The sequence below is a fragment of the Peromyscus leucopus genome, chromosome 10 (genome assembly GCF_004664715.2).
Source record: "Peromyscus leucopus breed LL Stock chromosome 10, UCI_PerLeu_2.1, whole genome shotgun sequence".
Taxonomy (NCBI): Eukaryota; Metazoa; Chordata; class Mammalia; order Rodentia; family Cricetidae; genus Peromyscus; species Peromyscus leucopus.
In genome coordinates, this window is record NC_051071.1 from 10,892,070 (window position 1) to 10,918,472 (window position 26,403).

General features: G+C 48.2%; 1 protein-coding gene across 11 annotated transcripts in view; it reads right to left on the reverse strand.

Annotated features, from left to right (window-relative positions):
• Bcl11a (BAF chromatin remodeling complex subunit BCL11A) overlaps positions 1-26,403 on the reverse strand; it is a 96,146-nt gene that overhangs the window by 8,370 nt on the left and 61,373 nt on the right. For 8 of the 11 annotated variants that reach the window (XM_028876384.2, XM_028876386.2, XM_028876385.2 and 5 more), the window contains 2 exons: positions 6,898-6,999; positions 112-1,854 (listed from right to left, as the gene is read on the reverse strand). In XM_028876384.2, the coding sequence (XP_028732217.1) occupies positions 112-1,854; positions 6,898-6,999 (1,845 nt within the window). Of the gene's footprint in view, positions 1,855-6,897; positions 7,000-26,403 lie in introns of all 11 variants that reach the window. The other 3 variants (XM_028876390.2, XM_028876391.2, XM_028876383.2) reach the window with 2 other exon arrangements.

Here is a 26,403-nt window from a genome sequence, read left to right on the forward strand (position 1 = left end):
GGGCACAGGCATAGTTGCACAGCTCGCATTTATAAGGCCTTTCGCCCGTGTGGCTTCTCCTGTGGACAGTGAGATTGCTACAGTTCTTGAAGACTTTCCCACAGTACTCACAAGTGTCGCTGCGTCTGCCCTCTTTTGAGCTGGGCCTGCCCGGGCCCGGACCACTAATATGGGGCGTGCTCCCTCCACTTCCCGTGCCGCTGCGCCCCGAGATCCCTCCGTCCAGCTCCCCGGGCGGTGTGGAGAAGCGCAAGCTCCCGTTCTCCGAGGAGTGCTCTGACGAGGAGGCAAAAGGCCATTGTCTGGAGTCTCCGAAGCTAAGGAAGGGATCTTTGAGCTGCCTGGAGGCCGCATAGCCAGCGAGCCACTGGGAGTACACGTTCTCAGTGTTGGGCATCGCGGCTGGGGGCAGGTCAAACTCCTTCTCCAGCTTGATGCGCTTGGAGAAGGGGCTCAGCGAGCTGGGGCTACCCAGCAGCAGCTTTTTGGACAGACCCCCCGAAGCCGATTCGCCGGGGGAGCAGCCGCGGCCGTTAACAGTGCCATCGTCTATGCGGTCAGACTCGCCGGCCACCGAGTCTTCATCGCAAGTGTCCCTGTGGCCCTCGGCCTCGGCCAGGTGGCCACGCTTATGCTTCTCTCCCAGGACCTGGTGGAAGGCCTCGCTGAAGTGCTGCATGGAGCTGAGCACCATGCCCTGCATGACGTCGGGCAGGGCGCGACCCTCGTCGCCCACGCCCACCACTGCGCCCCGAGAGCTGTTCTCATGGTGGCGCGCAGCCTCCAGGCTCAGCCCAAAGCCGTAGTCCACCCTCTCGCTCTCCGTCAGCTCCTCCTCCTCCTCTTCCTCCTCTTCTTCCTCTTCCTCCTCGTCCTCCTCTTCCTCCTCATCCCCGTTCTCTGGGATCAGGTTGGGGTCGTTCTCGCTCTTGAACTTGGCCACCACTGACTTGAGCGCACTGCTGGCGCTGCCCACCAGGTCGCTGGTGCCAGGTTCCGGGGAGCTGGCGGTGGAAAGGCCGTCGTCGGACTTGACTGTCATGGGGGACGACTTGTGCATGTGTGTCTTCATGTGGCGCTTGAGCTTGCTGGCCTGTGTGCACGCGTGGTCGCACAGGTTGCACTTGTAGGGCTTCTCACCAGTGTGGCTGCGCCGGTGCACTACCAGGTTGCTCTGAAATTTGAACGTCTTGCCGCAGAACTCACATGACTTGGACTTGACCGGGGGCTGGGAGGGAGGAGGGGCAGATTGCAGAGGAGGGAGGGGGGGCGTCGCCAGGAAGGGTGGCTTGCTACCTGGCTGGAATGGTTGCAGTAACCTTTGCATAGGGCTGGGCCGGCCTGGGGACAGCGGTGGGCTAGACGTGTTCCCTGCCAGCTCTCTAAGTCTCCTAGAGAAATCCATGGCGGGAGGCTCCATAGCCATTGGATTCAACCGCAGCACCCTGTCAAAGGCACTCGGGTGATGGGTGGCCAGGGCCATCTCTTCCGCCCCCAGGCGCTCTATGCGGTGGGGGTCCAAGTGATGTCTCGGTGGTGGGCTAAACAGGGGGGGAGTGGGTGGAAAGCGCCCTTCTGTCAGGCCGGAAGCCTCTCTCGATACTGATCCTGGTATTCTTAGCAGGTTAAAGGGGTTATTGTCTGCAATATGAATCCCATGGAGAGGTGGCTGGGAAGGACATTCTGCACCTAGTCCCGAAGGGATACCAACCCGCGGGGTCAGGGGACTTCCATGTTCGCTTTCTAAGTAGATCCTTAATCCATGAGTGTTCTGTGCGTGTTGCAAGAGAAACCATGCACTGGTGAATGGCTGTTTGCAAGTTGTACATGTGTAGCTGCTGGGCTCATCTTTACCTGCAAAATAATACAACACCAACATCAATGTTTAATCACCGAGGCAGGCATCAGCAATTGCTTATTCCTGTTCCAACATCCAGCCTCTCCTGGCCCCACCCCTGAAGCCTCAGCCTTGACCTATCCACTGCTACACAAGCCTTCCATGTCTGGTGCCCAGCAAATCTTTGTCAAATCGGTCCTCTCAACATTTAACTCCGTTCTAAGAATTCCATATTCAAGCCCCACTGCATAGAGTCCCTGATTTAGGCTCTGATAAAGGAGAGCTACATCGTAGGGGCCCCAGCAAATGTCTTCTCAACCCCCCCCCATTTGCTGTGGTGTGGGCAGGTCATTTCATCTCTGTGTCAATGTCTCATTGGTTAAATGGAGTACTGGGACAAGGACAAGGCCAGAGCCAGGAGACTTCACAGGGCAACTTTTGCTCTCTAACTCCTGTGGTCCCAGTCCATTTTCCTGTGGGCTGCAGGTGAACTCAACTTTCTCACAGGCAATCACTGCATAGAGATATCAAAAAGGGAAGGTCAAATCAATATGGCTCTCTGGTCCTACACCACTTAGCAGGAAACATGTCCACTGTTGGTATTGTTAAAATGACAAGGGACTCCAGAAAAGGCTTTGGAAGAAGAGAGAGGAGCAACATTGTCTTATCCCAGCCTGCGTCTAAATTCCACAACATCCTATAAGGACTCCCATGTCTAATGTCAAGGGGATGCTGCGATTAAAATCTCAAAAGAAAAATTTAATTCTGATTGAACTGGAAAGCTGTCCCGAATCCTTAGGAGTTTGCCCCAGTGCAAGGAGCAGTCAGGAGCGGCTGGTGCCAGCCTCGGCAGACCCAGCACGCTGGTGTGGGGGCGCTGAAGGCAGCCAGCACCGTGGCAGGCGCCAGGCTGAGCAAGGCTACCCTAGCCTCCTCCTCATTATTTTGAGAGGCTAACAACGTGAACCAAATTATACAACATCCTGCGCCCTCGGCTGAGACTCGGCTCCAGTTGAGAAAGAAACAGAAAGACACAGTTCAGCTAGTCAGCTCTTTGGCCAGTAGCCAAGCTGTCTGGAGAGGGGCCCTGCTTAAGTCACATTATTTCTCTCTTCCTGAAAAGAGCCCAAGAGTGGTAAATGCCACTGTGGCAAAGAGGGGCCAGCTTGACTTCACAAAAATCGTTCATTTTTTTCTTATAGCTAAACTTAAATATATATTCCCATATATGTTTATATATGTGTACACATATATGGAGACTATGGAGTAACTAACAGCATCAACAGACGATTGCAGCCTTTCAAAGGGCAGGAAAGACAGAGGTCTCAGGACAAGGGTGAGAACAGCTGATGGCCCAGGGATTAAAAAAATAAAAATAAAAAGGACTGTGGTTAAAATATGACCGAGAAACACACTTTCTCCCTAAATGAGAAGAGGCCCTTAAACCCATGGCTAGCATTTGTCAATGGGACAAAATTCACCAGGGAGCTAAGAAGTGGGCATGAGGAATTCATCAATTATATGATTCCTCCATTTAGCAAGTCAGAGAGAAAAGCTGCCAAGGTCTTCTGAGGAGCCCCAAACACTCATATTCCAAAACAAGCAGCCTCGCTCAGACACTTGTCTAAATAATGGACTCCTGCCCTGCCCTTGTAATTTACTTTACAATGCATTTATAATCTCACTCAATATAGCCCACTCCTGGGGAAATCTCTTTAACAAGATTAGATGGTAAGATACCAAAATTAGGTTTCAAACATTTGTCTAATGTAAAAGGAGGAAGAAAGGCAGAGAGATTTTGAAAGAAAATGCTGACATTAGAATCACATTATCTGCCTATTTTTGTTTGCCTCTTTTCTTCAAAGGGAAATAAAAGCTTCACTGAGAGTATTTTCATAATTTTTGTTGTTGAACAATGACTTGGGTCCTAAATAGGGGGGGGGGGTCTGATTCCAACCACTGTGACCCTCCATGGCTTCTCCTTCGCCTCTCTGGGACTCAGGGTCATTATCAGATATTCAGCCTGACAATCAGAATTGGGTAACTAAGGAGCTTTGTCAGCTGAAGCAAATCCTTAACACTTTCGTCACTCCAAATGCCTTAACATCATATTTGACCCTTATAATCTCTTAAAGCCTGGGGATGGACCCATAATTAGCAACGATGGTTTCAATGCGCTATGATAGGGCCCCTGATAAAAGCCAAATCCTGTGTATACTAAGCCACACCAAGAGTCTCATCATCCACGCGCTCCCCGGGGGGCTTAAGGAAGGTCCGTTTTCTTTTGCTTCCTAAAACAATTTGTTTTCAGAGCGAGCTATGTGATTGTGTTACAGAACGTTAACACTCGGGTGCTGTCTTCCCTCTCAGACATCAGGTCTGAGGAAACGGTTTTGATCTTATAATGAGTGCACAACATACAGTTTTCACTATTGCATTTTGCATTCCCATCAACTAGATATTCTAGATCATGAGGGGCAGCTAGTATAATCATAATGTCAATGAGAAGGGCTGTTACGATTGAGACTAAAGATTACATGGAAAGAGGCGCTCTGAAACTGGTAATTATTACCAGTCCACTAATAGCAAACGATGCATTACAATTTCACCATATAATCTGTATTTCACTCGGCTCATGCTGGTGCACCACATTATATTACAGTGCTCACAGAGTCTAAATTCCTAAACTGCAGTCATCAATAAATGTGTTACTCGCCGTAATTTGTGAAATTACTTTGTTCATAACATCTTTGATGGTTTAGAAAGACCAGAATTGATTTCCTGCATAGCAAAATTAGGGCTACATTGATTTATTGACGTGTAAAATATAATAATATTCTTCATTTACTATGATGAAAATCAACTTCTCACTCTGAGAGCCTCACTGGGCATTTACCAGGATTGTTTTGATTTAAAGCAATAAACTGAGCCCTGACCTTTACCAGCACAAGAACTCAAGGCACTGAAAGGGTTAAAGCCAGCTGTTCGCCCAGCTACTTACTGACTTGTATTTTATTTTATAAGAATGGTCTTCATTTCTAAATGTGTCACAAATGTGAAAAGTCATTTGACTGCGGCCTCACAATTTGAAAGAGCAAGGAGGTCTGTGATAGGACCCTCGAATGCCATTTCCTAGCCTGTGACTTGGCATCCAACATGAAATTTCCCTGGACCTTGGGATTCCTACATGTAAAACGAGCATTAAAAACAGGACCTTTAAAGAATGGTTGAGTCTAAAGTAGCAGAAGTATACACGGCCAGTGTAAGTAGTGTGCAGTTTCATTCCAGTGTGTGTGTTGTGTGTTTGTTTTTGTTGTTGTGTGTGTGTGTGTGTGTGTAAGTAAAACTAATCACATTACATTCCCGGCACAGCTTGGAAAGGAAGGTCCATGGCAGCTTCAACCCAGGCTTTGGCAACAGAGGCAGGTGGGGGAAATTTTAAGCCACTGCTAATGATTTCACAGCCAAGGAGGCCACAGGGCTCTGAAAGCCAGGACAGTTGGCCCGTGCAGCTGAAGAGGATGGGTACTAGCTCTGTCACAGGGCTGTCTGGAACCCACTGGCACATACCATCTTCTGACTACTCCTATTGGTGAGTGTGCATTGTGAGCAGCGGAGAGGGTAGGAGGGACTTCCATGTCAGCTCTACCTCCCAGGCCTCAAGAACACCAAGCTCAGGATAGGGGCCCAAACTGCCCTTGGCCAGCAGCCTTTGGCCTCTCAACTCCACCCTCCACTGCCGGATTTAGCCTCCCTTTCCAGGGTAGCTCTGTTCCCACAGCTAAGTGCAGGCCCCAGGCACCCCAGCAAAAGAAAGAGTGCTCTCCACCCAGCTGGCATGCAGGGACTGGAATTCGTGATGCCAACCCCTAAACTCTGCAGTATGTGGCCTAACCCAGGCTCGGGCCCAGCTGGGGTGGGGGGGAAGAGAGGTGCTTTTACCCTGTATCACCCAGCCCTCAGGACCCAAGGGCTCGTGAAATCCTACAATAGTTCTCTGTTACCTGGGATCACCTAGGAGTGAATACAGATAAAGAACTGGCTTTGAATCTGCCCTCAGGGGCCATGTCCTGCCCTGCGGCACCATCCACAAGATGGGTAAGGCTAGTGACCCTCTCATGAAAAGAAGTCTCGTCCATAGCCTTGGCTTTTGCATCTTATACTTTGTTATGCTTTCTCCTGTCCTTTTTTCTTCCCACAGCCAAGTTCCAAGTTATTTATTTGTTTGCTTGAAAATAAACATTAGACGCCATACTTCTTTTTTTCTTGAACCTGTTTTTTTGTGTGTGTTTGGGGTGGAATCAATTCTTCTTTCAAATATTTTGGCCATACGTGATTCATACCACATACTTCTACACAGAGAAGAAAACTGAGCTGCTTTCTAAAACATGTTTCAGAAAACATTTTTATAAATGACTAAATCTGACTTTCATAAAGAGGCGCCCACTACAGAAGTCAGCGGCGCAGGCGTGAGTGTGGGAAGGCAGCAGCGGCCTTCTACACTTTACCTACATTTCTGGGCATTTTTCTCTAAAATAAGGAGAAAAACAGAAATTATATGTGTTGTGTATCTGCATGAATATATATACATATATAATAACCATGTGTATCTATCTATAAATACACCATGTTCAGATATACGTGTGAATGCATAAATAACATGCATGACAGTATCTCCAGAGTAACTGTAAACTGCCTGTGGTATTGGCCTTGCTAACGATGTATGCCAAATGAGTTAAAGCATCTACAAGGCCATAGAAGTGAATGTCCAGCAGTAAGATGGACTGTGGACACAGGGGTGTACCGGCTACAGAGCCAGGAAAGGCAAGCTGCTGTCAGCTCCAGGTCTCCCGTGGGAAAAGAAAGCAAAGGGGAGAGAAACTCACTCTGGGGCCTGCGAGCTGTGGGCGAACCGGTGCTGAGTGCGTAACGAACAGCACACACGGGGTGCCTGTCTATGTTGGAAGAAACTCTCGCCAGCACTTAAAAAGTAAGGACAATTTCCCAGAACTCCCATCTCCACACATGGACATTTGTAGAAGAGAGAATGTTCAACTTACAAATACCCTGCGGGGCATACTCTGCACTCATCCCAGGCGTGGGGATTAGAGCTCCGTGTGCAGATCGAGGGGAGGACAGGCCCCTCCAGTGCAGAAGTTTATCTGTGAAAGAAACCCAGAATCAAGCACTACAGCCATAAACAATGTGCATCGTAAACCACAGGATATCACATTTCACTTCCATTAACATAGATTAACATCATTACAACAGCCTTGCAGATAGTCACCAGGCCCAGGCCCGAAACAAACAACAGCAGAGGGCCGACCCCCACAGCTTTTGTTTTGTTTTTAATTTTGGTCTTCCTTGGACAACAAGGAAGGGGTTGGTTTGAAGTCTGGAGCAGGGGCTAGTTCTTGGGTTCCTTTGCTTATTTGTTGTTGTTATTTGATTATTACAAGAGATGCAGACATAACAAGGAGAAAATTGGCAATAACATGGGTGGGCCACAAAATGGGGGTTATCTGCAAGACTGGTTTACACCAATACATGGACTACAGACAAAGCCATGCAAAGAGTAGGCTAATTTCTTTCAGGGAATATCACTGCTCAGCTTCCTCAAACTGTAGGTATTTCAGTCCTGGGTGGGCCACACTCTGGAATCCTGTCAATGGGTAACCCAGGAAGGCATGTCTTCTCACAGCACAAACAATGGGGGAATGAAGATTAGACTTTCAGCATCTAAACAACTTTGGCCAACTCCCCCATACCCCTTCAGGGTGAAGGATAATGCTACTAATTGACAAGGCAAACAAGCGAACAACAACAAAAAATCCCAACAGTTCCCAAGCGCAGCACCAGGGTTAAGGTCCCATTCCACACTGCACGCTGGCTAAGCGACTTCTCAGGGCCCCATCGATGGCTAAGCGACTTCTCAGGACCCCATTCCACTGCACGCTGGCTAAGCGACTTCTCAGGGCCCCATCGATGGCTAAGCGACTTCTCACGGCCGCCTGGAAACCGAGGAGCCACACAAGCACTTTTAGCACTGGGATGTTTGTAGGAAAGGAAGCTTGGTTTGTACAACCTGGGGACGCTGTGGATTTGGTCCTCAATGCCCAGCTTTTCCAAATACACTCCAGCTAACTACCCTTAGAGATGATGACCTTGGAGTGAGAGACAGAGGAAGTTCACATGTTCCAGGGTTGGAGTTCAGAAAAACAGTTTGATAATGAGTAAACACAGCATGCTTGATAGTAACAGTACTTAAAAGTACTGCCAGTGTATTCCAGGGCACAGTTTCCATACACTGTGGGTCACCTAACTAAATGCAGAGGTCACTAAAAATTTTGCAAGTGAAAGGTTTCTGAACATACAATGACCAAAAATTAATTTCAAAAATCAAAAGGGTTCCTAGCCAGACTTGCCCACATGCTGCATGTCGTTACAGTCTTGGTTCCAAAACGTAACATGTGCACATCACACTGTGCATGCCATTCAGACCAAGCAACCCGAAGAACACTGCCTGCCTGGACACCTGGCGCAGGCTCTAGATCACTGGACATTGGGAGCTGCAGTATTTTTACTGCACAAGCAGAATTGGCTGCTCTCAGAGAAACATAATGGTTTAGTTACAGCGAACCAAGACCCAATCCTCCCCTACTGCCTTTCCTAAGCATGCCAGCAAACTAGTCCATCTTTGGATTGGATTGTGGTAGATAGAATGTTTTATTTTAAATACTGTTTCAATTGCTAACTTTTGAATTTTAGAGAGAGGAAAAAAATCAAACTAATTTGGCTTGGAATTGGGATAGAAATTTCCAACAGTTTCTGAACTAGCCCTAGACATTCCACCACTTTGAATGACAAATTTAAGAGAAGTGAGTTCTCAACATTAGTGATTATAAAACCAAAATATCAACGAACTCTGAAAAACACGGAAGATGTTCTCCATCCTGCAGTATCAATATTAAGCCAAGATTTAATTATTTATGTAAAAATAAATACACTCATCCATCTCATTAGTATGCAAATTTTCCTTAGTCTTTAATAAGTGTTAAGATTATATGCATACCAAATAATTGCTTAAAAATAAATTTCCTTATAATTTATTTTAAGTAAATGTTTGATCTGTGTATGTATTTTATACTTGTACATACTGAAGGTCACATGAAAACTTAGGTGAAAAGCAGTGTGTGACAAGTGAAAAAAAATTAAGAGATCCCTTCCATCACTTTATAGACACACTGCCAAGTGTGGGTCAGGACAGTTAGGACCAGGTTCCCTTTTATGAGAAACCTAATGGGTAACAATAGCGTGCAGGAGCTGGGTGGTGGTGGCACACACCTTTAATCCAGCACTCGAGAGGCAGAGCACTCTCTGTGAGTTCAAGCCCAGCCTGGGCTACAGAGTGAGTTCCAGGACAGGCTCCAAAACTACACAGAGAAACCCTGTCTTGAAAAACCAAAAAAGGGTCAGAAGGGTAAGATGGCGCAGAGGTAAAGGTACTAGCTCCTAAGCCGGACAGTGGAGTTCAGTGCCTGGAGTCTCCCTGGAAGGAGAGGAGAACTGACTTCCACAGCTGTCCTCTGACCTCCGCACCGGCACATACACCACCCCACCCTAGGCAGGTCTACACGAAGTAAATTAAAATACAATAAAATGTTTTAAAGCCGGGCTGTGGTGGCGCACGCCTTTAATCCCAGCACTCGGGAGGCAGAGCCAGGCGGATCTCTGTGAGTTTGAGGACAGTCTGGTCTACAGAGTGAGTTCCAGGAAAGGCGCAAAGCTACACAGGGAAACCCTGTCTTAAAAAAACCAAAAGACAAGCCGGGCGTTGGTGGCGAGAAATCTGCTCTTACCGGGCTGTCACGGAAGCATACCAAGCTTTAGACCAGTGGTTCTCAACCTGTTGGTCGATACCCTTTGGGGGCCAAACGGTCCTTCACAGAGGTGTCTCATATCAGATAGTCACATTACAGTTCACAACAGTAGTGAAATTACGGTTGTGAAGTAGCAACAGAAATAACTTTATGGTTGGGGGTCACCACAACCTGAGAACCACGTTAAAGAGTTGCCCATTAGGAAGGTTGAGGACCACTGCCTTAGATCATCCCTGATGACACCGTCTCCTCTCTGAGCAAATCCAGAACACACCCCAGACAGGAGCCTGCAGCAGGGGCACTGGGCACGAGGGGCAGTGCGTGCACCTTGTGTTGGTGCTGAACCGGGAGCGAGGGTAAAATCAACGCTCGGCTCAGCTCTTGAAGTTTTCAAGGAGAAAGCTGAGAAGACACTCTCGTACCTGCTCCTGCCTCAGCAGGCTTTTCTGTTGCAGAGCGTGAAATTCTTTCCTCAGAAAACCACACAACCGAGGTATTTCTGTGACTCCCAACACAAAAGCACCAGGGTCCTTCAACCCCTGCACAGGGAGAGTCTAACTTCAAGTTCCCTGCCACTTTGGAAAGAGGCCCTGTGTACTCCAGCAAGGAACGGAGAGCTGAACCATTCACACGCATGGCTCCATGTCTGCCAACCCGCTAGCAGGAAACAAGTTAAGCTCACAACAGCAGGGACCACAGGGCAAGGTGAGGTCTCTGTGACCAACGTGTCTGAGTATCCAGCATCATAGTTTGTTTGGAGTTTTGTTTTTTGAGTTGTATGAAACCTCAGTGCTCACCATATCTGTATCTTCCTTTCAAAGATGGGGATACTGGGGCCCTGAAAGTAAGGGACTTGCCTGTGGCTATATGGGTAGTTAGTAACAAAGTAAAAATCTGAGTTAGACCGGGGTCTGTGTTCTTGCCTGGAATATGTCTTCCCCCACTCTGCTGCCTCTGCTGTGGTCTTCACTGGCTAGGAAGTATCAATAAAGGAGGTTCTCTCGGGCCAGCGAGATGGCTCAGTGAGTCAATGCACTTGCTACAAAACCTGCAATCCGAGTTTGTTCAGTCCAAGAACTGAGTCCTATAAGTTGTCCTCAGATCTCCATATATGTGCCATGGCATGTGTGCACCACCCCCCTACCAAAAAAAAACATCACATGCACGCACGCACGCACGCACGCACAAACGCCCCTAGTTTTCAAAAAGAAAAGCAAGTTCTCACTCTACTAACTCACTGGGCAGACTACCAACCTGGACTGGAGCGGGCCAGCCTAGCCATGTGGCGAGGCTTCCCGAAGACCCGAGGGCACTGACCTGGTGTCCCGAACTGGGACACAGTACCCACGCTGCAGCAAGAGTGTGTGGACCTTAGCCCACTATCACATCCTCTACTTCCTCCGCAGACAAGCCAGCTGAGGAGAAACAGGGTTGCCCCTAGCCAGTAGTTTATTTTAGAAAACAGCACGCTGTCATGGTGACAGAGACGGGGAGGGGGCAGCTTGAATGTCCTCTCCAGAAAGAGGGTCAAGCAGGGCTGATTATGAACTCAACTGATTCCTGCCGCTTCTTCCACTAAAACCACCCTTTAATGTTCTCCTTAGCAAGGAGAATCGACATTCCCACATGAACTGGAAATGCTAAATTGTTAATAGCCTCCCTAGGGTTTAACTTCTTGCTATGATGCCTTCAATTATTTCATCACAGCTTAGGCAAAGTAAAGTATCACAATTAATGCTTCTGAGCATCAACCGGAGGAGCCGTTCCTGCCTTCCTCTGCGGAGAGGGAAGAGCTGCGCTGGCCAAGGACCCTTCTTTCCAGCCTCATCTTCTCTCCCCAGGGAAAAGCGGGCTCCTTAGCTGGCCGGGAAGTGATGTCTGCTTCACTTCTTTGTGGGCACTCTTAGTGGATGGCTCTAAGTCAGACCCAGCGCCCAGCACCAGCTTTATGTGGAGCTTGTTGGAAACGCAGATTCGTGGGGCCAACCTCAGTAACCAAACCAGAAGTTGCATGAGGTGGAGGGATGTCTACATTAAGTAGGCCCTTCAGGTAACTAGTCAAGTCTAACACAATTCAAACTGGAAGCTTTGATGATCCTTACTTAGCAGGACCTCATGGACCATGAGACTGTCATCCCTTCCATGACCCTCCTCTTTTAGGATAAAGAAACTCAAAATCAGGGAAATTCCTAAAGGTCCTTCCATATGAGTTTAAGGTTCTAATCCACCCTTCATCTATCCATCACTGACCTAGTTGGTCCAGGCTGGTCATCAAGTAGGAAACCCACATGAGATAACATTCCAACCACACTAAGTCAGGCAGACAGAGTTCTCACTGCTCCCCTACAACTGCAGTGGGGTGGCCTGTGAGGGGTGGGCTGTGCAGGGGTGGCCTGTGCGGGGTGGCCTGTGCAGGGATGGCCTGAGCAGTGGGGTACTGTGCAGTGGGGTACTGTGCAGGGGGATACTGTGCAGGGGGGGTACTGTGCAGGGGGGTACTGGGCAGGGGTGGCCTGCTGCATGTACTCCGTAGCGTGGTATATTGCCTTTTTCTGAAAGTTTCCAAATGCCTCCTGCTCCTTGCGTAGGCTTTTCAAACTTTCCCTTCAGGAAGTTCCCCTTAGACCTGTTCCATGTGGGGGCCTCAGAGACGGTTGATATATTGTAAGGCTGAGAAGTTTCCTTGTGACTGAATAAAAAAAAAAAAAAAAAAAAACAATGACTTCATTTTCAGGTCTCACTAAAAAGCAGCAAGTTGGGAATGATTCTGATTTAATGTTGCACATTGGTCACTTCGCATTTCTGTATTCACTGGATACTAACTTTTGACAAGGCGCTCCTCAGTGAGATCCGCTCAAACTCAAGATCATTAAATCAAGTTCTGGGTTTCCTCAGCAACATCTCAAAGATCTCTCAACACAAGTACACTGTTTGCTTCTGCAGCCAATCAGAAGGTCCGAAACACAGTCAGCCACATGGCTGTCCGCTCATCACCGAGCAATAACGCACAGAAACAGTAAGCCCTGAGCATCATGGCCAACACACTTCATCAGGCTGAGGATGTGGTCAGTGGTCGAGCACTTGCCTGGTCTATACGTATGAGATCCTAGATATGACGACTCCCAACAAGCCCTTCTTCAAATAATGCTAAACAAGACTCCCAGCCCTCTCCACAGAATACAGAGATGTGCACTGTTCTCTAAAATGTATTTGTGTGTTTTCCTCTTAACCACGCACATCTAGCTGACTGTCCCCAAGGAGAACCTTGGAAAGCACTGCTCTCTCTCTCCTTGCGTCTTCCATACCAGAACAGATGACAAACCACTATAAGCCGTAGCAGGCCTTCAGCTCTACAGCCCTCAGGTCTTCCCTTCTCCTGCAAGGTGGTCTGGTCTAGAAGCTCCTTTAACTAAAAAGCAAATACAGTCCTTAAATATCCTCTGTGGCCCACTACTTCTAGCTCTTGACTGCTGTGGGATGTCATTCTGTACGCTGCAAATATGTGTTGCTCTGACTAGTTGATAAATAAAACACTGATTGGCTAGTAGTCAGGCAGGAAGTATAGGTGGGGCAAGCAGAGGAAGAGAATTCTGGGAAGGGGAAGGGCTGAGTCAGGAGTCACCAGTCAGACACAGAGGAAGCAAGATGACAAGGCAGAACTGAGAAAAGGTACCAAACCACGTGACTAAAGATATGTAAGAATTATGGGTTAATTTAAGTGCAAGAGCTGGTTAGTAATAAGCCTGAGCTAACGGCCGAGCAGTTATAAATAACATTAAGCTTCTGCGTGATTATTTTATAAGTGGGCCATGGGACTGCGGGGGCCTGACAGGACCAGAGAAACATTCGTCCTACACTTGACCTTCAGTTTGACACTGGGTATCAACCCCTCTCTGAAAGCCTGATTTGCCAGTGCATTCTAGAACAAACACTAATCAAGCCTGTGTGCTGAGTTGTGCTGATCTGGACTGAATACATGCCAGTTCCATCACTGGACGCAGAATTCCTAATTAACCTTCTGATATTGTCAGGTGTGCTGCCTTTTATTCTGGAGCAAGCCTTTTCTCCTTCATTTCTTTCCCCAACTGGCTAAGGCTTTACTAAATCAAGATGACCTCTATTCTGTTCTGTTTGTTTGTTTGTAATTTTTGTTTTTGAGACAGAGTCTCCCTAGCTGGCCTGGAACTTGCTATGTAGACAAAGCTACCCTTGAACTCATAGAAATTGGCCTGCCTCTGCCTCCTGAGTGCTAGGATTAAGCACTTGTACCACCACACCCAGTCCATGATGTGCCCCGTGGTTCTCTCGGAAATATATTCTGCAAAAGGAGAAGCAAGTAAGAATCCTAAACACCACACTCTAGAATTTTCTTCTTTAAAACTTCGTTGGTTTTTATATTATTTGATACCACACTAGTGACTTAATTGCATCACTCATTTAAATACTCTGTTTTTTATTTCTTGGCCAATTCTACTCTCTCAGACCTATGATTATCCAAACAGGTTGCTAAAATCACCTTCCAAGAGTTCTCACGCTAGGCCTCCTCTCAATGAGGAAGAAGGAAGAGATGACATCTTTTATGCCCCCTTATCTATAAAAATGCAAGCCACCAATCTGTCAGGCCTAAACAAAATTTTCTGCAATCTGTGTCTTTAACATAAGCAAAGCATATAATTCAAAAAATAAAAAAAAGAACTTGCTTTTCTGAAGAATAACTAAGCAGAGAAACATTGTGTGTCGTCTCTGTGTTGAAATGCAGATTTCCCACTAAAAGGCAAATCTTTCATTTCAAAAGGTTGAATAGGATGGTACTTAAAAAAAGAATTCCAGCTGGTTAAATTTAGGGTGTTGAAAAAAGTTTGCTCCAATAATATTCTTTGGCTCTGGGCCCAAAGTATTTTCACTTGATCATGAATTAGATAAAATTTTTATTACACTTTAAGCTTTTGCCTAGAATAGTGGGGCTTTTTGAGGGGACTGTGAGGGCAGCTGAATAAAAAGACAAATTGTCTTACAACAATTTTTTTGTTGTTTATTTAACCATGTACCTCACTATGCAGAACTGTGGGCTCCAGGATACGTTCCCTTCATTCATTCTTACATGCATTCATTCAACAAATATTTACCAAATGCCTATAATGCCCCAAGCTATGGTCTGGCTTCTGTGGGAAATACCAAGTATTCAGACTATCCTGCAGAGCCTACATCCAGCACAGAAGACACAGGCTGAAGACACACTCCCACTGGACACAAAACTGTCATGAGAAAGGCACAGGACTGCTATGGAAACCATAGGAAAAGAGATCTTGGTGGGATGTCAGTATCCATAGACGTTGGGTCCCCAAATCTGCAGCTGCTCAAATCCTTCATATACAATAGCATAATATTTACATATACTGTGCACACCCTTCCATGTTCTTAAATCATCTCTAAAACACTGCAGATGCTTAAGGAAAGACATTACTGTTTGGGAAATAACGACAAGAAAAATCTGTCCATGTTCAGGATAGAGGCAATTTTTAAAAGATTGGAAGAACCTATGAACACAGAAGCCACTGGATGGAGACCCCCAAGTGTCCTTCACTTTGGAAGGGAGAACAGAGGCCTTGAGCAAGAGGCTGACTAATGAGACAGACTTGGGAAGTCCAGAGAAAGGCTTTCTAGACAAAAGCAAGAACGGGGTGTTGGTGTTGTGCAGAAGCAAGCTTCATGGCTCTCGGAGTAGAGGGCTCACCAGGCTTCACACTCAGACTAAAATACCGCACAGCCGTTCATCCAGGTGACAGCAGAGGATGAGGTCATCCAAATGTCAAGTCTTCAGCTCCTTCCTTTGAAATGCCACGTTTTCTTAAATAAGGGACAGAGCCATGTGGACTACTTTCAAACCTCAGAAAGCTCACCTGCCCTGTTCTGCCTCACCTCCAACTCGTCTTACCTCAAGTTCCCCTCAAGCAGTGGGTGGTCTGCAAGCGAGTGAGTGTTGATAGCCACGTTCTTCTTTGAAACATTGCCTCCCTGACTTCAGTCATCTATTTCAATGCATTGCCAGTTTAAGATGGCCTTGTACTTGTTGAAACATTTTCAGCAAACAGCTGTGGAGAGTTGTTGAGATTTCCCTGTACCAGTTGTCTCTTCCATCCTCAACACGGCTTTCCCTCCAAATTCCCCTTTCTTCTCTTCAAAGCCATGGAGGAGGAGCCAAAGGAGGGACCTTTGTCTGACTCTGAGCCTCTGTTTGAGATTGTGTGTGTGCCTCTGTTGGATGCATTTTCCAGGTTGTTTGGGGGGAACTTGAGAATTACTTTTAAGGTACTAAAGGAATGCTGCAAGGTGGGTGGGACAGCCAACCCCTGTAATCTTACCACCCAGGAAGCTGATGCAGGAGGATCAGGAATTTGAGGCTAGCCTGGGCTATATAATGAGTTCCAGGCCAGTCTGAGCTATGCAGTCCTATCTCAAAAATACAAAGAGAGAGAGAGAGAGAGAGAGAGAGAGAGAGAGAGAGAGAGAGAGAGAGAGAGAAGACTCCTTTAGTCAATGCACCAAGTCTTGTCACCACAGTCTGTCCCCAGATTCTTCTCTTGCTGGAACAAAGCCAGGGACCTTGGTGCTTCAGTCCTAACTCTGGAACGCCCATCCATTTCTCACTGTGAATAAATCCCATCCATTTCTCACTGTGAATAAATCCCATCCTCTTTCTGGCACCAAGTCTTCTCAACTTTAAAAAGAGAAGGCTGGATCAACTGAGTGGCAACTCTCTCCTGCTTCCCACGCCTGTCCAAGACTCCTTGTCACCAAGCTGGCGGCTGGCAGGGGGGACCCACAGGACAGTGTGGGCTTAGATAGCAAGCTAATTTTTTTAGGCAGAGAAAGTGATCCTGGATTTCAACCTCCCGGGGCACAGACTTTCAAAGTTCACCCTCTGCATGTCAGAGACGAACCCCAGGTGTGTCCTGAGCCAATGAGAGGGAAGGTCGGAAAACCAGGAAGAAACTTCCCACACACCCAGGCTAAATGTCAAGGGAAAAGGTCCCTGCAGCCCATGCCAGAAGGCCAGTGGCAGAGCAAGGAGGAGAAGCCTGCGCCACCGCTCAGTCAAGCATGCACAGGCCTCAAAACTTGGGTCTCTCCCCAGCTACCTTCACCAGGGGTGGCACGGCCCAGGTGCCCTGGCCTTCTGGCCCTCCATCATCGTCAAGTGTTTCTGGAAAATCGGTGTGAAAGGAAGTTCTGTAAACCAAATCACACTGGCTAACTGATACGACTTGAGAAGTTTCCTCAGTCACACTGGCTAACTGATACAACTTCAGAAGCCCCTCACTCTCCTGAGTTCACCAAAACCTGGCAGGGCTTCTAACATTCTACCTTTTAAGTGTGCACCCCCACTCACATCCTCTCCATCAAGTAGTTAATGATCTATAAACAGACACTTTAAATCCAATGGGGGAGCTTACTATTAAAGGAACCCTGCTGTGAAACCTTTTTGAAAAGTTAACAATCTTTCTAGAACGTGAAAAATTACCCCATGCTTTGTCAGTTTCCATTCATGAAATGTTGGTTTGTGTGTTGGACCTTCTGAAAGCTGGGCAAAGTCTCGAAATCTTGGTCAGTGGTCCCGTGAATAGAGGGGGCAAAGGATCTAAGCAGCAGTCCTGAGCATGGTTCCTGCAGTCAATTGGTCTAGCCTCATACAAATATATTCTAGATACCCTACCCCCAAAAATGAATGAAAGAGTAGGAAACTGTCATGGCAGCCACCTGCAAACCTTTGACTACGCACCCCGGTTAACACATGAAGGGAGAAAGAGAAACAGCCATTTCATCTGAGGTGAGAAGGAAGTGTGCAGGCTGTGAAATGGATCCAGGAGAACGGCCATTTGTTTAGCAAACGTTTAATGCTGATAACGCCTGCCAGGGCAGAGAAGGTTTCTCTATCAAAGCCAGCAGAGACACAACTCCCCAATTACTCTGAAGAGGCCACCCATAGCCTTTTTATCTGTGTCAACTCACAACAAACGTCATTTATACCTCTGAATCACCATTTAATCAGCCTTGGGACAATGCCAGGATAAGCTAAAAGAACAAATTTGCAAGAGGACCCTTGCTCTTCCAAGGGTGACAGGGGAGAGACATGGAGCACAAGTGTGAGGGGACCAGGCACCACGACAACCCAGTGAGCTGGGGAGTCTTCCAGTCTATCCTCCAGGCCTCATCTGAACAATCCTTTAAAGGAGGGGGTCTAAAGAATGGGGAACCTCGGGGAACCCCTCCCTCCCCGCACCGCTCAATGATCAGGCAGGCATTAGAGACAGGATCAGAATACCAAGTCTTCAAAGCTGGCCTTTTCAGGAAAGTGTGTGTCCTGGCCCCTGTGAGCTTTATACCCTCTATTCCCCTCTCAGAAGTGACCTTCTGTGAGTAGTGCAGTCAAGGCTGGCCCTCAGAGCCATGCTCACCCTCTGGGGGACAATGGCTCCTCACTCTTCACCTCAGGATCCTCAAGGCAGGCCATAGCAAACTGCACTGCACTGTCACAGACATTGCAGACAATTGCTTGGCTTTCGGGGACTATTCTGTGGTATGCGCACTTCAGGGAAAGTGGGAGAAGGCCCACTCTGAGGTGAATATTCTGTGACATTCTTGGCCAAGAAATTCCAAGAACCAGAACTGGCCATTCTCCAGAAGTAAAACCTATTATGTCCGTGGTTAGCAGAGGACTGCTCAGAAATTACCAGAGCTAATTTAAGGAGTCAAAGCTCCAAAGGCAAAGAAAAGAAAATGGTCTAGCAGGTCAGGTTCTGACATTTCTTCAGGATCAGAACTAGGCCGCCCTCTTGCCTGAGGTGAGGCTCACTCTAGGAGGTTCTGCTGCGAGGCGAGGCCTCCCCCGTGACAACGTGTCCTTTCAGCAGCCACTCTTGTCTTCTCGGTCCCTCAGCACTTTGGCTCAGCCAAGGCACAGGACTACCCTAACTTCTCTGACAGAATAGGTCTGCTTCCTTGGTTATTTTCCTGCACTTTTATCCAACTTCAAATCCCTCATTTCTACAACCAACCAATCCAAAAAGAGTTCCCTGAGCAAAACGGAGGTGCACACCAGTACAAGCCAGTCACCCCAGAGGCGGGGTGCTGCCAGCTCTTCTGAGGTTTACTGGTTGCTGATGCAGTAAGAGGGGTGTCCTACAATCCCCAAGAGCTCCAACACCTCACACCGAGACTGGACACTCATCAGTTCCCTTTTCCACTCCCTAGAAACATCTACATGGGTCCTCAGAGTGTGAAAACCTGACCTCCCAGGGAAAGGGGCTGTTTGTCGTAGGCACTGAGAGGTCCCACCCCCCACCCCGGTTGGGACCCCAGGGGGTTATTTTCATTTTAAATATCTGAGGCTTCTTAGGGCCTGGGTCTAGGAGGTTCTCCAGAAACCCTCTGGTTCCACACTGTCCCAACCTTGAGGGTGACCTCAGGCCCCCAGTGTCAGGATCCCTCAGCTTGACTCTGAATGTCAAAGACTCTGCTCTCCCTTAACAAGCCCCTCAGGCTGAAATCCTTCTTTCTCAATGCCTCAACCTTCAACTGCCAAGTAGAAAGCCCCTTCTGTCACGGGCCCACAGATCTCCGCCGCCATGGTCCTCAAGCCCTGTCAGGTGGAGTGTGTGTGGACAGCAGGCTGACGCTGTTTCAAAGAAACCGACCAGGCAAAAAAACGTCCTGTACTGCAGGCCCAGCTCTAACGCAATAAAATGTCTTTTATCAATGTAATTCAAGCCAAAGAGTCAAGGGTCTGTCACCATTTTAAAAAGGCTTATTACATGGCCACAAAAATTTGCCTCAGGCTGAAACCTGGCATGTAAGGTACCAGCGTGGGACAGGCTCTTTTGATTTGATTTTATTTTCTTACAAAATCTGAAAATGAAACGCTTCTTTCCCTCCCTTCCACCAACCGCTTTTTGATTTATGGAGAGGAGGAAAGAAATCTGAAGTTGACAGGTTGGGACAACTCCACTCCGCTTCCCCACTCAAAAGCTGCTTTTGTTAAATCACATTTTGCATTTATGGCCTGCGGCTCTTGGCTGACTTTAATGGCTCCTCCAGTGTGGAGCAAACTGTGGACTTCCCCGGGAAGAGGCCCCGGTGAGGTGATGGCCTTCTCTGCACCCAGAGGAGGAATGTCACAAAGGCCGAGAGGCTGAAGGTGCAGGCCCACAGGATAGACAATGCAGGGCCACAAAGCAGCTGCCTTCGCTCTGAGGCCGACTCTCAGTCCGTGTGCCCACCCTTCTAAGACCAGTGCTGAAGGCCAGACCCCTTTGCCTGGGCAAAGCAGAGCCTTCAAAAGTGCCCAGCGGTCCAGCACAGAGAGATCTCTTCCTCCTATTGGGGAGCTACTGTAAATGATCTGAAGGATCCAACCTAGAGCTGTCAGCGGCCACAGGGAACCCTTCCCTTCCCCAAGGTGCCCAGGTCTCCCTAGTAAATTATTCACTAGCCAAGGAGCCTCCAGGTCAGCCTTGAACCAGGAGGTGACCACAGCCCCTCAAAGGTGCCTGCTGGCCCATCGGCAGGCTGTACTATTTGGGTGATCTGTAATTGTATATTTACTCAATGGTTGTTAGGGACAATCAGGTTAATAATTCACGTTGTAAATGCTGTGTAATTATGCACTTAGAAGAGCAGCAACGGTTGTCAAAGTTCCTTAGTCAACTTTGTCAAAATTCTTTCCAGTTGCTCGTCTGGGATACTTGTCTCTCCTTCTTTCAAATTTGTAGACGCAGTCCTCCAACTCTCCTCTCTACCCTCACCTTCAACTGCACTCCAGTCATGATAGCCCATCTGTCCAAATGCTACTACCGGAAACACAAAGTTTTACTCCGCTTTAAAAAGGGCTTGAAATTGAGCGAGCCGGCTGGCATGGAAGGCGCACTCAGCTGGCTGTGCCCGGGCACAGGTAGAGCACCTGCAGCCGCCCACATCTTGTTACCCAGATTGCCCCAGACCACAAACCAGGGAAGAAAGCAAGAGGCCTCAGCATGCCCAGGATGGTTGGGACTTCCCAGTCAAACGACGGGGAAGAGCCACGCAGGAAGCCATGTCTGTGGGCCAGACTCAAGGAGAAGACCCTCCCCCGTGGGAGGGTGCCCTTGCCTTGTGTCACGTCCAGCGACACACCTCTGCTTGGGACAGGCTCAAAAGTGTGAATGGAGAAGCAAGTTTCATACAATTACAAAATGGGTCAAGGGGCCCAAACACAGTAAAACACCTTCCTAGGGTCTCTTACCTGCATCTCCGGAGCTCAACAGGGCTGTCCACTCTTTCTCCACCGCACCTTCCACATACCACACCCCACCCAGCTCGAGCATGGGAACATGCTGTCAAGGCTAAAGAAAGGCCACACCAGAAAGACAGTGGGACTGGGACCTGGGTCACTCTGAGCTAGACCTGAGGCCACCCTGGCCACAAGCTGATGCAGGGGGTTTCTCTGAGCATAGCTGGTGACAGAGAGGAGGGGACAAGGATACGCACTATCAGCAGCCAGTCTCTGTAAAAGCGTCTGAAGCAGAGGTGAGGTGGAACTTTGCCATTTTGATGCCTTGTGATTTTTGACTCTTTCTGGAGTTCCACCCAACTACGAATTTTCTCATCCATAGTCTCCAGTACATCACCCATTTGTTCCAAGTGTTTCCAAAGGCTTCTTTTTGTCCCCCAGATGAAATGATTTCTCTAACAGACATATTCTCCTATGGCAAGGGGGCTTCTGGACCACCACGATGTCTTGGGAAGGTGTCTTAGGTGTCTTCCAAAGCCATCGCGTGCCATTTGGAAAGTGAGCTACAGAAAGTCTTAGGGTCGGTGCTCGTCCAACCCTCAATGGATGACATTCGGACACCGCCAGCAAGCCCAGCGGGTGCTAGCCTCCATGCATAAGGGACGGAGGTAGGCTGCTGATCCCCCACTGAAACACGGCCCTCGCCTTCGGATCTGACGTGCAGCACGCTGGGAGAGACGAGGCAGTGGAGGGGTTCTATGCACGGTACATTTTAAAGCCGCTCTTCCTGGGGAGTTCAGTTTGGTTGGAGTTTGCTGGGTTGTTTGTTCAGGTTTGCGCTTTCTCTTCCTCCATTAAAAAAAAAAAATTGGAGCTGTTTTTCAGCTTCCTGTTCATGGAGCGGCCAGAAGGAGGGTATGCGGTGGAGGAGGTGTGTGGGGAGGAGGCTGAGAGATGGAGCGCTGCCGAGAATATCCGGAACTGGAGAAAAGTGAGAAAGAGAGCTTTTTCTTGGCTTCCAAACAGTTGTAAGTTCCACACCACTGCTTGGTTCCTGGGCACCAGGCACAGAGTGGGGAAGGGGCATGTGACGAGTTTGCCACAAATCAGGATTTGGCATTTAAATCCACAGGAAGCAAGAAGAATAGAGGCACTGTTTATTTTAGGTTTGCAGATGAATTGAACAAGATAACCAAATCGTACTTCTCGTGTCTCTGAAGGAACAATTCCATTTTGAGATCTGGAAAGTTCCCCATAATTGAGTACCACCCGACCCCAACATGCTGTGTCCCAAGGTTGAGCTCAGCTTCCTGCAAACAGGGCAGAAGGCGGCTGCTTCTGTGGTAGCTCAAGAATTCTGCTTTGAAGGACAGGTTGGTCCCACACTACATTTAACTGGAATCAGTTCATCTGATTATACAGTGCCTTGCTTTCTGGAATATGTAATCATCTCTTTCTGATGACATTTTAAATATCCAACTAGACAAATAATTGCAGCATTAATTGATAGCAGAGTCAAGCTGGAAGATAGTTGATTGGCAGAGTCCTCACCAAAACAATCTTCTTTCAAACCTTGCAAGAATGATGCTTACATCTAACTTCTGCTGATAAATGCTTCAAGTCTGATTCACTGATAACGGAACTGCAAGAAAACCTGCACTTCAGCCTGTGGTTGCTTTGTGAGATGTGATTTATATTATTTCCCATGAATAACCGTGAGGATGGAGTGGGGAGAGTGGGAAGAAGTGGTGTAGCAGAAGGGTGCCTGCTCTTTACTTCTGTTCCTCCTGAACAGTACCAGTGACACCCAGAGTCAGCCCTTGGCCTCCATTATCTATCGCAGGGTACAGAAATGGTCTCAACAGGAGGAAACCCAGAAAAAGATGCCCAAATAGTCAGCTTCACTCAGGCCTTTGAAAATTACTGATATCAGTGCCTTAAACCAAGACTCCGACCCCCTGCTCTAAACAGAGCCCCGGCCAAGGCCAGGAGTCCTGTCTAGGTTCCAGCAAGACTCCAATAATCTCAGGCAAGTTTCCACCACAGCGACGGGGTTCCCTCAGCTTCAATCCATTTCTCCACCTAAGGTGGGACCCAAACTAATCATTGTCTGCATCACTCATTTTGATTGCAGTACTCAGGTCGACACACGGAGTTGGACAGTTTAGGCCCCATGGAGTGCTGTAATGGTCGGAATACCTCAGGATACTCATCTCCAGGAAACATCACAGTGAATGAGCTGGTGTATTAGCAGATTATAGATTACAGTAAGGAAAATCTAAAACAGAAGATAGAAGCACTCGAATGCTTCAGCTAGCAACAAAGGAAGAATGCAGGTAGTGCATGCGTGCGTGCGTGCGTGCGTGCGTGCGTACATTTGTGCGTGTAACATCCACTCCCGAGTGCACAATATAGATTTCTGCTCATCCCTTTTGCCTGTGCATGTTTTCCTTGCTTCATATTCTTTCTTTCCTTCCTCCTTTCCCTTGGTTGCTTTTCCCCTCTTGAAGCTGAGCCTCATGGTAGGCAAGTGGGTCCCACCACTTCGGCTGAAACCAGACGCTTGTTAGATGTAATGATTATCTGCGTCCTGACACTTACTGCATGTGAGGGGGCTTGTGGAGCGCGTTACTCTCATTTAGAGCTCCTCCGTTAATTAGGAAGCCCTCAGATTTTCTGTGAATGCAGGTCACTATCGACAGCTCATGCTTTTGATGCTCTGCCTCTGACAGTTGTTGGGCTGCCCTTCCAGGAGCTGGCAGGGATGTCCAGACTCTGACAGTGTCAGAGAATTCCATCGCCAGAGCCGATTCACAGCAAGTTGCAGGAAGGTCGCACAGTCTGTTTCCCCGTATTCAGCTGCCTATAGCTCCAATTTCAGAACTCTCTGCCTTCTTCTCTTCCCTATCCTCTTTTCCTGCCCTTCCCTCTCACCTTGCCCCTCCCCCCATGGTGGTCCTCACTATGGGAAATGGACACACTTCTGAGAAAGGGAACGCAGACTTATAGGCAGCCCATCTGCTTTTCATCGAAACAGCAGTGACTGTGGAACAGAAACTGGCCACCATCCCAGCTCCTTTCTCTCTCTCCGTGTGTGTGTGTGTGTGTGTGTGTGTGTGTGTGTGTGTGCGTGTGCCCGCCTGCGCAAGTGGTCAGCAGCTGCACCTGGTGAGGCTGAGGTCAAGTCTATACTTCTACCATGGCTCACATATTTTTCTCTTAAGGGAAAGGGGACTTTGGAGAGGCAGAGAAAAGAGGAAGGAACGGAAGAAAGCTTAACAGCTCGAGCAAAACCACACGTGGGGCTGAGGTCAGAGGGATCCTCCCCTTGGAAGAGCTCAGGTGGGATGTAGACATGCAGGAGGGCACTGCCTGCAGCCCTGCGAGTGTGAGTTTGTATACTCTGAATTTAATCAAGGTCTTCCTGAGTCTTACTTAGGGTGTGACCAAAAGTAAACTGGGTACTTCAACCTGAGCAGAATCGATTTGCATACGAGTGTTGCCAGCAACAAGGTAGCACTGTGGGAAGAACTAAAAGGTCAAGAAACACAGTTCCCAGTAATCTCAGTTCCCCAAACTGCCCCTTTTCCCTCGTATGGGACTTGGGCCTCGCAGGAGCTACCCTACGACATGCCGTGGGCTGGGATATGGCAGGGTGCCACAGGCATCATGCACATCCTGGATTGGCATGGCTCAGCATCTGTACTTGCCACAGCGAGGCAGTGTGGCAAGAGCACTCAGGATGCCACCAGCCTTATCCGAGAGCCAGGCCTCCGTGAACATCCTTGCCGCCGTCGGTTCCGCTGTCCACTTTAGACACCAATCCCAGGGAAGCCCTGTGTACCTTTAAGCTCAGAGAAACCCTACAACTGCATGAATCAGGGTAGACCCCTCGTCTTTTAGATCCTGCCTGTGAGAGAAAAGCAAACCTAGACTCAGAAAATAACACAAAAAGTAGCGAAGCCTGATCAATTCTTGTAAAGAGAAACCTCCCTCCAACGCTATAAAGCTGCCTGATACTAGATTCTTAGGAAGCTGTCCTGAGTTGCTTTTCTCTGGGGACTGTCATGCAGTGTCTATACATACTAGCAACGTCCCTTGTGGACGATAAGATGAGCTCAAGCCAGAGAAGGTTAGTGTTTTCCTAAAATCACACAACAATTACAAGTTCTCCACACATGCCCCTTCACCAAAAGGATGGCTCTTTCTTCTTACAGAAACACAGAGGACCACATCTGACTCCATTTTCAACATGAACACGCAGAATGAGATTGCTCATTTTAGTGTTTCTCTCCCCAGCTTTCCTTCTCCAACCCTCTGCTGCTCTGGCTCCCTTCTCCATCAGAAGGAAAAAGAAAGACTGACAGGAGAGATTTTCAGTGTATCCAGGGACTGACTCCGGCGTGTACCCAAGACCCTGAGAACTGGCGCTGTTCTCTGCATACAGCAGACAGGGAGTGGAGCCATGACAAGTCCCTCTGCATGGGAAGATGGAGTTGGCTGAATGACTGCCAGGGCAAGGTGCTCAGAGGGGCTGCTACGGGGGCCTCGGGATCCTTCCCTGTTCTGTGGGTGGACCACGGCTCACTTCCAGAGAGCAACTTGGTGACTTGTTCTCTCCCACACACATCCAACCACGACACCAATCCCAGCTCTACTGGCCCACTCTGCCTCACCTCCAAGAAGCAAAGGTTGAGCCGCCTTCTCACCCAGAGAGGGAGAGCAGCGGCTCTGTTCTAGAATTCACTTCATGCACACCTGTCCAGTTATGTGCTGAAGGGAGAAACTCAAAAAGCTGGATTCGGGCAAGCATGGACACGCACAGAAGACAACTTCTAAAGACTGACCAATTCCAGCCACTGAAAGAAAATGGGTGCAGCTGGCCTAGACAAACCCTGACCTTTCCCCTTCCCAAGCACCAGGAGCCCAGCAGTGGGCACGAGTGAGGTCCTTGGGCTTTTAAGTAGGGCAATGAGGACATGGAAATACCATCTCAGAATCAGGGTTGATGCAGGCAGGAGCTGTTCTTCAGGACGGCTCTGATCACAACTGACAGCTGCAATTGATTGACACAGAGACAAGACGGAGAACCGGACCTTGGACTTGGAATGAGTTACAGTTTGCATCTGAAAGCCTCTACAGGCTTGGTATGAACACTTAGTTACAAGCAGGTAGCACTGTTTTGGAAAGTTATAGGACTTAGGGCATTGGTTCTCAACCTGTGGAGCATAATCCTTTGGGGGGGGGTCGCCTAAGACCATCAGAAAACACAGATATTCACATTACAATTCACAGCAGTGCAAAATTACAGTTATGAAGTAGCAACGAAAACACTTTTGTGGCCATGAGGAACTGTCTTAAAGGGTCGCAGCATTAGGAAGGGGGAGAAGCACTGACTTGAGTCTATGATGGTAGACCCT